This window comes from Pithys albifrons, chromosome 6 (assembly GCF_047495875.1).
Source record: "Pithys albifrons albifrons isolate INPA30051 chromosome 6, PitAlb_v1, whole genome shotgun sequence".
NCBI classification, from domain to species: domain Eukaryota; kingdom Metazoa; phylum Chordata; class Aves; order Passeriformes; family Thamnophilidae; genus Pithys; species Pithys albifrons.
This window is the reverse complement of record NC_092463.1, coordinates 15,905,569-15,917,709: the sequence shown is the minus strand read 5'-3', so window position 1 is coordinate 15,917,709 and position 12,141 is coordinate 15,905,569. Positions and strand designations below refer to the sequence as shown.

The 12,141-nt window shown below is 36.5% G+C and overlaps 1 protein-coding gene across 3 annotated transcripts in view; it reads left to right on the top strand.

Moving 5' to 3' along the window:
- PPP4R4 (protein phosphatase 4 regulatory subunit 4) overlaps positions 1–12,141 on the top strand; it is a 77,026-nt gene that overhangs the window by 56,096 nt on the left and 8,789 nt on the right. For all 3 annotated transcript variants that reach the window (XM_071557609.1, XM_071557610.1, XM_071557611.1), the window contains 7 exons: positions 3,035–3,179; positions 4,039–4,080; positions 6,555–6,630; positions 7,049–7,129; positions 7,461–7,554; positions 7,981–8,051; positions 8,799–8,934. In XM_071557609.1, the coding sequence (XP_071413710.1) occupies positions 3,035–3,179; positions 4,039–4,080; positions 6,555–6,630; positions 7,049–7,129; positions 7,461–7,554; positions 7,981–8,051; positions 8,799–8,934 (645 nt within the window). The remainder of the gene's footprint in view (positions 1–3,034; positions 3,180–4,038; positions 4,081–6,554; positions 6,631–7,048; positions 7,130–7,460; positions 7,555–7,980; positions 8,052–8,798; positions 8,935–12,141) is intronic.

Genomic DNA, 12,141 nt, shown 5'->3' with positions numbered 1-12,141 from the left:
TCATTCTGATTGCATTATCTCCTTACGCCTCCCTCTACACAACAAGCAACATGTTGTTCTTTTTAGCATATATGCCCCAACTCTCCAAGCTGACCTTGCAGAAAAAGACAAATTCTACACTGACCTGTGTTGCCTCATCCAAAAGGTTCCTGCAGATGATAAGATCATAGTCCTTGGTGACTTCAACACCAGAGTAGGAAAGAACTCTGAAGCCTGGAAGCTTCAGTGGGCAAGCACAGTGTTGGAAACTGCAACAACAACAGATGCCTTCTGCTAGAGTTTTGTGCAGAACAGCAGCTCACCATCACCAACACTATCAGCCTGAAGGCAACGTGGATGCATCCTCGATCCAAGCACTGGCACCAGCACCTCATTGGCTATGTCTTAGTGCAACAGAGAAATGTCAGCGATGTCCGTCATACTCGAGTGATGCCAAGTGCAGAATGTGAAACAGACCACCGCCTTGTACATTGCAAACTTAACCTCCACTTTAAGCCCAAACCTAAGAGAGGTGGCATTCCAAGGAAGAGGCTCCAAGTTAACAATCTTCAAACAGCCACAGTGAGAGACAGCTTCCTTCAAACCTTCAAACTAGAATTAAAGATAATCCCATAGATCCCTCTCCTGAAACACTTTGGCAACATATTAAAAATAGCATCCTGCAGTCCTCTGAAGAATCATTAAGGTTCTCCTCCAAGAAAAACAAAGACTGGTTTGATGAAAACAATCAAGAGATTGTTTTGAAGTTGAAGAATGAGCATACTTCACTCAGCCATTGTCATGCCTTTCGTCTTGCATGCAGTGAGATCCAACAGAAACTTTGAGACATCCAGAACAAATGTTGGCTCAACTTAGCAGAAAAGGCTCAACTATGCACAGATCTGGGTGACCACAGAGGATTCTCTGAGGCCCTGAAAGCAGTGTATGGACCCACACACCAGGTTCAAAGCCCCCTACTCAGTGCAGGTAACCAAATGCTTCTCACAGATAAAACCTCCATCCTGAATCGATGGTCTGAACATTTTCAGACTCTGGGGTCACCAGTGTCGAGGCCATGCTGCTGAGAACCCAGCTGCTCTGGGCAGGGCACGTCTCCAGGATGGAGGATCACCCACTGCCTCCCGTAGATTGTGCTCTATGCTGAACTCGCCACTGGCAAGAGAGGAGCCACAAAGAGGAGATACAAGGACTCTCTGAAACAACACTTCAGCCTTGGCCATAGTGACTGCCATCAATGGTTCACTCTGACCTCCAGGATTCATGGAGACACACCATTCATGATGCTGCTTCTTCCTTTGAGAATGCATGCAGAGTCAGTCTCGAGGAGAAAAGACAACATAGAAAGAACCATTCCTCGCCAATATCGCCAAAGGAGACTTTCCGCTGTGCCTTTTGTGACCGCACTTTCCTATCCTGCATTGGCCTTTTCAGCCACCAGCACACTTGCAGCAAGCGTGGGGAGAGCCCTTCCCAAATCTTTGTTCATGAAGCCTAGCCATGATGGTGATGATGAAAATTTAAAGGAAACTTGAATCAACTTCCAATCTCTCAGCTGACATTAAAATTCATTCTGTCATAAGTATTTTCTAGATTGTTCCCTAACTCCTTTTACAGAAGGAATGTACTGTGTGCAGTGCAGTGAAGTTTAGCAGTTAGACATAGTTGTTATGGCTTTAAAGCAAACTTAGCGAGATATTATTCTGGCTTTCTACAGTGTAATGTAACTCTATAATGGAAAATTTTGAAGGTTAAATTTTGAAGCTATAAAAATGGTAAGATGAATTCATAGGGGAAATTTTTTTTGGATGTTTATAATCACAAAGTTACCAACTCTGGCACAAGATTGTCTCTGATCAGAAGGCAGTAGACCCTGAGAATACAGAGAATACTGCCATGTATTGGTACCAGCTCCCTCATACCCTTGGATGGATTCCATCTGGTCCTGTAGACTTAGATGTGTCTAAGTGGTGTGGCAGGTCACTGACCCTTTCCCCTTGGATTATGGGGGCCTCATTCTGCTCCCCATTCCCATCTTCCAGCTCAGAGTTCTGGGTTCTCCAAGAACAGTTTCAGTCCTTAGTACAGGATAGTCATGGTTAAATTCACCTAAGTACTTTATGCCATACAGTTTGAAAGCAAGAAAAGTAGAGCATCACAGGGGCACACTAGTAACAGACTAAGATATATCCACAGAGTGTCTGAGCAGCATAAATTTGAAGCTTCTCTACTTTGTTATTTTATATGAGTAATTTTTTCTCTCTGAATTTACTGCATTTAAAATTGCTTCCTCAATCAGTAGAGCAGCTCATGGCTGCTTACCTATGATGTCCACCCCTTCCTTTGAATTGAGGCATGCTTTTTGTGTCTTTGGCTGGGCTGATTAAACTCACTAAGCCATCAGAAAACTGTTCAGTTTTTCTACCCTCTCCCTCTCAAGCAAGTTAGTCTCCTGTTAGGTTAGTCAGCTGAGTGTTGGGCTGACTGAGCTGATGAAAGGTCCAGTCAGTAGCAGAGCCAGCACAAGCAGGGGCAGCCTCCAGGCAGAAACAGGAAGATAAGGTAGGGGAAACAAGGGCTTTCTTTTTTTTTAGGACCCAGTAAATAATTACATCTCTTTAGTCCATCCAATACATCTTCATCCTTGCAGTTGTATGGAATTGCAGTAACATGATTTTGAGACTTGGGCTCCTTTGTATCAACGGACCAAATTTCTAGGATATTGAGGTAACGGATAAAGTTAGGGATGTAGATCATTTAGAAAATCCAAAGGTCTGCTTATTTTTCTAGGTTACAAAAAAAAACAAACCAAGGGCATGTTTATGGACTTCAAGACAGAGAACTGTAGGCCTGATCTTTGAAGTTTTTGAAAATGTTACAGTACATCTGGAAACAACATATGAGCAATAATCACTTCTGAAAAATAAGACCTCCTAACTTAATTCTTTTGTGTCAAGTTCTAGCGCACAATGTATTGAGAAATTAATAATACTTACTAAACATCAAAAGGAGAATATTGATTTTTTTTGTTTTGTAGAATGAAGCTATGCTATCTGTTGCCGAAAGTTAAATCTACTCTGAAGATTCCCACTGATAAACATTTACTTCAGCAGCTGGAATTATGTATCAGGCAACTTTTGTGTCAAGAGAAAGACAAAGATGTCCTGACTATTGTAAAAAGAGTAAGCATTTTTTTTTCAACAGCATTTTTTCTTGGGGTTATCATTAAAAGTTAAGATGACTGAAATTATGCTTTCTGTTGATTTTCTTATGGTAAGAACAGGAGATTAAAAAGTTCTAGTATCTATTATGAAATTTTGAACAATTAAAAGATGAGTTACTATAGTGCATTCTGTGAAATTTAGGAGCATTGGTGTTTCCTTGGTTACTTATATTGCAGTTATTTTCTAGTGTTTGAGATTCTGGATTTTGGCTCAATTACCATTTGTGAAAAAATAGTAGATAACTAGAGACAGGATTAAATGTTGATCCTAGTGAAACTGATTGCGCTTTTGAGATAGAGCATCTTGTTAATCTATATTATACAATATAGAGATAAAGCAGTTTCAGAATTTTGAAATGTTGCAAATGTCTTTGAAATGTGAATATTCAAAAAAGAATGTCTTTAAGGAATGCCCATGCTTAGTCTCAAATTTAGAAACCATAAAGTGAAATAGCAAAAGGGGGTGGCTCCTTACAGGGCCAGTCTGCAATAGAGGTTGGGTGTGCAGATGCATGGAGCCTTCTGAGTTTTTCACAGATTCCTGAGTTGCTCTTTTTCAGTCTACATTCCTAAGCCTGTGCTCCATCCATTTTTGCTTCGGTGCTTTCCTTGAGTGTACTTTGAGTTCCATATAGATAGTCTATAATTCTGTTCATTGTGAGCCTCAGCAGGGCTCTGAGAATACTCTCTTGACAGTTTTTAACTGCATTGTAGCACAAAAATAAAAGCATAGGCTTCAAATACTTAAGAACAAAAGATAGTTTTTTACTTAAAAGCATGAGTTTCTGTTGAGTATAATGTTTTAATTTTCTTTATAGACAGTGTTAGAATTGGACAGGATGGAGGTCTCTGTAGATGCTGTAAGTACTTGCTAACTTTAATAATTATCAAACATTGATTTCTATTTTCATGTAGTGATTTTTTTATTGCTATTGATTTTATTTTAAAGTTTCAGAAAAGATTTTACAGAAATTATTTATGGGATCAAGAAAATGAGGGACAAGAACATCTCCTTTTGGAAATGGTATATTTTATCAGTACACTCTGTCATTTTTTTGATAGTTTGTAGCTAAATATTAGTGAGACAATAATTTTAGGGTAGGGGAAATTCATATTAAGGAGAGACCTGGTAGATTCATAATCCATCTGTGGTTTCATTTTACACTTTGCAATAGGGTTAAGTCCTTCAAAGTAACATACAACATCCTTTTATAACATACTTTTCTTTACTGCCTAAATTTTGCTATATCAGTTAGAAAGGCAAACTAGAGTTTCTTGAAAAATGCCATGTATAACATAATAAACTGATTAATGAAACACCTCAGAATTCACATACAATTTTCCCTAGACAAAAAAATTAATGTCCTAACTTCTTTTGCCCCAAGGAGGCCGAAGGAGGCTCTGTCTGTTACAGGCTTTCTTATTAGCCAGGAAAAAGAAAAAAGCAAAAGCTGCAGTAGACACTTCACCCATAGCTTACATCTTCATCACATACTGTTTTTACTGAGCTGAGATTAGATTGCTTGCTGCAGCCCTCAGTTCTGCTCCCTCCTCTCCAGCCTGAGATAGGAGAAAGCTAAGATGTGGATAGGATTTAGAAGATCCTGAATTTCCTTAATATGGTTCCTCTGACTTGTAGTAAATGAGCTTCTCTGTAGTGGACCAGAACAGATTCAAGACTGTCTGAACAATGTCATTGTTTCCTACATTTGTGGTCTACTTTGATTTCAGTGGGTACTGCAGGTCTTCTCTTGGGCACCTGATTTACTCTGTGTGAGTAAATATACCTGACTTACGTACTTATGTCACCTCTCATTATCATGAGCCAATGGTTCAGCTTTGTTCTCAGGACCTCCATACATATATTCAAAGACTTGAACTGAGCTTTAGCAGTCTTCAGGTCGATAGAATTAATGCTTTTATAGTGCAAGCATTTGGAGCAGTGGAAAATTGCCTCTCATGTATTCCATGTTACTGTGTATTGTATGATAACATTGACTACAGCCGTGCCACCCTGATGCCCAATCCTGTCAGATCTTGGAAGCTCAGCAGGGTCAGGCCCGGTCAGTACTTGGATGGGAGACCTCCTGGGAATACCGGGGACTGTAGGTTCTAGTCCTGAGGACTTCACTGTCACCATCCAAGCTCGCTCGGCTGTGGCAGATGAACCTCAGGAGTTAAATGGTGGGGCCAGTTCTGTGCACCCTGTGCCTCACCTAAAAATTCCACCGTGCAGGCTGGAAGGGCACACCCAGGTGGGTAGAGCCCTTCCCAAGTCTTCATTTTCAAAGCCCAGCCATGATGATGATGATAACGATTTTTACACAGTTTCTACAGCTACACTTTAGAAGAGTGCCTGAAGTGTTGTGATATAGTCCATTGATATGGGCAAACCTTCTGCATCAGAAAGACCACATTAAGAATTGTCTGTCAGAGGCACGCTTTTGGGTAACCGGAGATGTACATAGGAAATTGTGGCGTGTTGCAGTCCCAAACAGATGAAGAGCCATTCAGCCCACTTAGATGTATCTGACTGCTAAAGATTTTAATACTGGATATGTTAATAAGTTTCCTGACTTTGTAGAAACTGTATTCCAGCAACCTTGACCAGAATTAATTACCTCTGCTTTTTTTTAACTTGAGTAGTAATTAGAGTGACATGAAAAAAGTAGACTAGAACAATTATGGTTCACTTAACACTTTTTATTATGAAGACAGTACAGAAGATAAACTAATATTATATAGTTTTTTGAAGTTGGAGGGATATCTCTTCACCAAATAGAAGATACTTTAAGGCTACCTAAGGAAGTAAATTCTGTGAACTTGAACAATTTTACATAGCTGGTTTTGTTTTGCATAAATATTTATCAACTGTAGATGTTGTTTTAAGACCTTTATAAAGTTTTAGTATGTGATGCGCCTTAGCATTTGAGAAAAACATTTTCATTGGATTGTATATTTAAATTAAAAATATTGCCAGTTCTAATTTCAGAGTATCGGTGTAACACAACATTCTTATATTGCCAGCTGGCAAATTCTGTATCTTTTTAAATACAAAATACCCCAAAAGCCAGGCATAATTTTAATAGTAAGATATGGATGGGAACTTCAACTCTGAGCTTTCTTCAGAGTACAATTTTTATATGAGATATGTAACCTGATTTTATTCTGTACTATTTAATTGATTCTCTGGATATTCACCCGGGGTTGTACTCCTAGGAGAAGAGAGTTAAAATGAACTGTTAGTTTGGTGATTTGGAAGCAATCCCTAGTTTCAACACAATTTATTCCCTTTTTCCTGAGTAATATCTAAGAAAATTATTCATTTTTTTAGGAACAATTGGAAAAAGAAAAGCAAGAAAATGAAGGAAGATCTACAAATATTAATGATAAAATATTTGAAAAGAAACGTAAGTTAATTTATTTATGTCCATATTGTTTCTGCATGCCTTACTCTTCTACAAAGGTGGTAGAGAAAGGAGCAGAAAAGGACACTTTATACAGAAAATAGAGTTTTAGAAAGTGGCAATAGAATTTTTTTTCATATATTTGTAAAGTTATTTATGAAAACAGACCTAATTTTAGTTTATATATAACAATATATATTATTTTGGCTTTGTTAATAAAATATATTACAGTTTTAGTTCTCTGTTATTTTTCATTTTGGCATTTAATGTAAGTACTTGTCTGTGGTATTTCTGAAGTGTTAGTAGCTCTGGGTTAGATATTATTACTGTTTTCCCCAGAACTGTGATATGTTATGTCCCCCCTTTTATATAAAACTGAGTTTTGAGAGTGAAGTGTTTATACCAGACTTTTTTTTCATAGGTAGAGACAGTAAAGCATCATCGGTCATGGCAAAAAGTATCAATTTGTCTGTTCCTGGAAGCTCTTTTGGTACATCAGCACGTAAGAACTGTTTAGAACTCTCCTAGAATGCTTTGATCTCACATCAGATTAAACCCATACAAAGCTCCTCTTGACATCTGTGGACCAAAGTTTCACCTACTATACAAAGGATAACTCCTAGAACCAAATGTGTTTTCTTTGGGGTTTAGTGGGTTTTTATTCTTTAGTATATAACTGGTCACCTTGGGTTTATTTTTTTCATTATTGAAGTATTTAAATCTGTTTCTTCAGCTACCATACATTGACAGAAAATGATCTTTAAGAATGTTCTTTATTACTGAGGAAATGCGATGTTATTCATATTAAAAATGTTTACTCTTTATCATTTTAGGCAAAGAAGAAAAAAAATCCAAGTTGGTTCGAAGCCAGTCTTTTAGTACTCAAGCACTGCATCCAAAATACAGCAACATAGAGAAGTGTCCTAAGTATCTGTATTATCTTCATTGGTTACCCCATAGGCAACTGTTTACTAATAGATAGCTATTATGAAATGATACATGAATCTATGAAAGTATTGATGTGCTCACTGAATTGTGATCTAAATTTTCAGCTTTCTCTTTAACTGATTAATTGAAGGAAGAAATACCATCTAAGGCATGCTGCAGCATACAAATTGTGAATTCCTTTTAATTTAATATATATCACCTTCTGTCATATATTAAAATAATTCTCAATATGAACTTCTAAATCTAATTATGTGTATTTATTGAAGAGCTTTCAGCGTAACTTTCTCATTTAATTTTTTCATATAAACTCAGAAATAGCATCCAACATTATTAAACAGCAGTATGGTACAATTGAGGACTCCTTTTGAAATAAGTAATTTGCTTTTGTTTTGTTTGCATCTTAAGTAAAAATTCTGCTACAGGATACACAACTTCAATATCAGGAATGGGAAAGAGTTGTATGTTATCATTTAGTGGTAAGTAGGTTATTTTATTGTACTTCACTTTTCTGTGTGGGAGTTGAATTTGTGAGCCAAATTAAACAGGCTTGTTGTGAGATGTCATTCTAGAGCAGAATATAGAAATCCAATCCATGTGAACATTTAAGTGCTAGTGTAGTTAGTCTGTTTTTCTGACTCTTTTTTTTCCTTAACCATGAGGTTAAAGTTGTTTTTAAAAGTAGTAAAAATAAAATGAGTTTGTAATGACCTGATTAGAATTTTGGATATCATAAAAAGGTTGGGTTTTCAGTTTTTCCCCACCAATTTTATGTGAGGAAAAGGACTAGTATGTGCAACTTCTTCTGAATTAAAAAAGAGAAACTGCTGTTTGCAGTTCTACATGTTGAAGAGTTATGATGATTAAAGATAAGATTGAGATGAATGACTTCCTTGAGGAACATGTCTTTCCATTCGTTACCAATAGAAACTAGAGAAGTAAATTATATTAAATTGCTAAATTTTAAACAGCTAAAAATTGGCCAAATAAATCCTACTGTTTTCATACATTCAATATATTAATATTTTGTTCAAAAATATATATTCTAATTTTTTTTTTCATAAAAGTACTGAGGAAATGTTAAGTTGAAAACATTTCCTTAAAATTTTGGATTAGTGCCATAGGAAATATGCCACTATTGCACACAGGAAGAACAAGTAATTCTGTTTACTCTCTGTATTTTTTCACCCAAAATTCTTTGTCTAAACTGCAGTTCTTTATTCCAGATGATTCATTCCGGACTCATTGTACTGGTGGTGGTGGGAACGCTGCCTTCTCTTCTAGTTCTTCGCACAACTTATTTAGCTCAGCTGACCAAAAAAACAATGGACATAAGGAGGGTCAGTCCCGAAGAATGAGCATGTAAGTGGTTGACAAGAGGTTATGTGTAACATTTTCAAATGGAATTCAAAAAAGCCATATAAAATTAAGCCTATATTCATGATACTTCTGCACACAGATTTTAAAATACTTAAATAGCAGGGTAGAATTGTGATATATGCAATTATAAGTGTTTTTACGATGGCATTACCTGCTAATTAGTCTTTCATATTGTTTGTCCTGCACATGTTTGCATTCAGCTGGTACATTATGGGGACGGTAGAATGAGGCAAAGTGCAGGTTGTTGCTTTTGATATATAATAACTAGTCACAGTGATTTAGCTGCCTGCAGTTGGAGTAATAGAACATAACTATTTTTAAACTAGTTAATTTTTCATTTTCCTTCTTTTTATATGCTTATATATGTTTATGTATCATTATGTAAGAATTTCATAATGAATCTTGAGACTTAGAGTGAACTGGTAGTGCTGCTTATTATTGTTGCCTTGTTTGCCTTGCCTTAGCCAATTAGGTAAAACAAAAATTCAATGCTAGGCTTCTCCCACAGGCTGATTCTCTTTAAACATCAGCCTAAACTGTTCAATACTTTGCAAGAACAAAATCAAGAATGTATTTGTTTGCTGCTGTGATAAAACTGTAAGTCTTAGAAAATCACTGTGACACACACACACTCAAACCTCTGTAGACTCTGGCAGGAAATTGCCTGCAGATTCCTTTTTACACTCTAACTTCTAGGTCTAAATGGCTAGTTGTAATTTTGGATGCTTAAACTGAGACTTTTTTTTGCTAGCAGAGATTTTTGTTCATAGCCAAGGCAAAATGGAGAAAGGAAATGAGTAAGAGCAAGAAAGCCAGGCTGTTTGGAAAAGTAATAGAAACTAAGATAGGTAAGAAGAAACCCCTTACACTGATTTGCCAGAAATAAAGAGGAAAAAATAGTGATAGTGTGTTGTCTCATACATGGTCTCTTGTTGTGAATTAGGTATCACTATGAACATATTTTTCCACTAAAATATTTTCAGATAACTTTTTAAAAAACCCCAAAACATCTCCCCCAACTTTACTCAGTTTTAAGTTAATAAAATTCCTAAATTGTAAAATACAGCACTCAAAAGTGTAGGAAACATGAAAAGAAGTTCTCTGAACAGCATTCATTTATCTACTTGTATGCTTGATTTTTCCTGCTGGAATTTTACCATCTTCACTATACAAGATAGATTTTTTTCTGGAATGAAGTCAAGATTGTGTAGTGACCTGTTCTTTTTAAAACTGCATTTTCTTTGCAGAAAAGGTTGGAAAGTAAGTAGTGAAAGAAGATGGACTGTTTATGTTAAGTGGTTTCACATTTATTGTACATTAAGGTGCTGAATCACGTTGCCCTCTGTCCCTGTCTTTGCCAGTGTCTAATGCCTCATCCTTAATAACTAGTGGACACTTATTTTAAAGTGCATAATTTCAAATGCAACAGTTAGATTAGTAGACATGCTGCCATTTTCAGATATCTTTAAAGTAAATGGGACATGTATCTTGAGAACATAAAATGTCAGAATTCGACGTAGTTTCAAAAATTAGGTGTGCTCAAAACCCCATTTTCTTTCACCCTAATCACTACATTCCTCTGTTTCCTTGATTTAAAACCAGAAAATAAGTTCAAATGTGATTTTTTTAGCAATCATTGTAAAAATTCCAATTAGTCATATGCCTCACAAGCATTTGGGAAAAATAAATGGGTTAATATTCCAAAGCAGTTAGGTGCAAAGGTTAGTTAGACATATTTTTACATCATATAAAACTTTTCCAAATTTCAAAGCTTTTTATATCTCTCACTTGAAATAAAGCTGAATACAAAGGGACAGAAAAAGGCTCACACAGAGCAGTTTGCCAGGCAGGAGAGTGGAATATAAGAGACCCATCCAACTTCAAGTCTCAGTGTACCATCTCCACATGAATACCTTAACAGCAGAGTGTTTGAAAGTTGGTATCTGATCAAACACACTGTTCTGGATGCTTTCTCTGGAAAGTCTCTAAACTGCATGGTGTTGATGCCGTGAATGACCCTTCCCCCCAAAAACAGGACTTCGAGCCACGTTAGTGTAGGGTAAGATAAAAAGTAAAGGTCCTTTAATAACACAGGGCCTACAGCCCACAGGAATACAGGATGACATGCATGTGTCTCAGTTCTTGTTTCCATGGCTTTTATAATAAGATCCCTCCAATCATTGCTTTACACATTTCTCAGTCCAGCCCCAGTCCCACCCCTGGTCCAACCCCCTGGAATTGGGTCTGGGGTCATCAGGACCCTCTGTCTTCATCAGCTCTTCTTCCTCAGGCACACAAAGGTCTCTTGGAGTTCATCCAATTCTGGCTTTTGGGTCACTCTGACCTGTGTTTATGTTTCATTCTGTAGGCCTTCTGATATCCTTCAGCTCTTTACCTTGGAAAGGAGTCTAAACAAGATTAATTAACTAAAGGAATTTGAGCTCTCTGTTCTGGGACAGGGGTAGTGATAGAAAGGCATTAAACTTAAACTGTTAGAAATATTAACCCTCTAAAAATCTACAACTACTGTGTTCCTAAAATCTACAAAATGTGAAAATCAGAACAAAAACCCTTTCGGCATCAAGTCCCCCCTTTAGAAACAGACAAAACTCAAAAATTTTGTCTGAATTCTACTACTTAAACTTAGCATTACACTAAAAAGATAAACAAAAACTATAGTATTAAATCTTACAGCTAGCTATAATGCAAAACACTAATGATAAACATAACTAAAGAGTTGGTTAGGTTCAGTAACCATGAAGTAGGTTTGTGGAAACTTTGCAAGAGTTACTTGATTTGTAGTACTACATGAGACAAACTCTGGACTTTTCTGAAGTTGCAATAGCATCTGAGGTCTGATTTTGGATAATTTCAATGACAGTGTTTTTCTATTGACTTACTTTTAGAGATGGAATCTCCAGGTCTCTGGAATTTCATAGGACTTTCCAAAGTTTGTTTCACTCATCAAAATGCCAATTAGGGCTAATTGTTTTCTATCTTCAATTGCTGGTATTTGAATACAAATACAGCAGTCAGTTTTTGAAGGATTTTAGATATGTGACAAGGGTCACATGCAAGTTTTGATTTTAAATTTCAGCTAAATTCATAATGCAAATTTAGCAATTTTTTGGTGTTTTGGCTAAAGCCAAATGCAATTACAAATTTTAGTTCCAAACTTAATTCATGGTT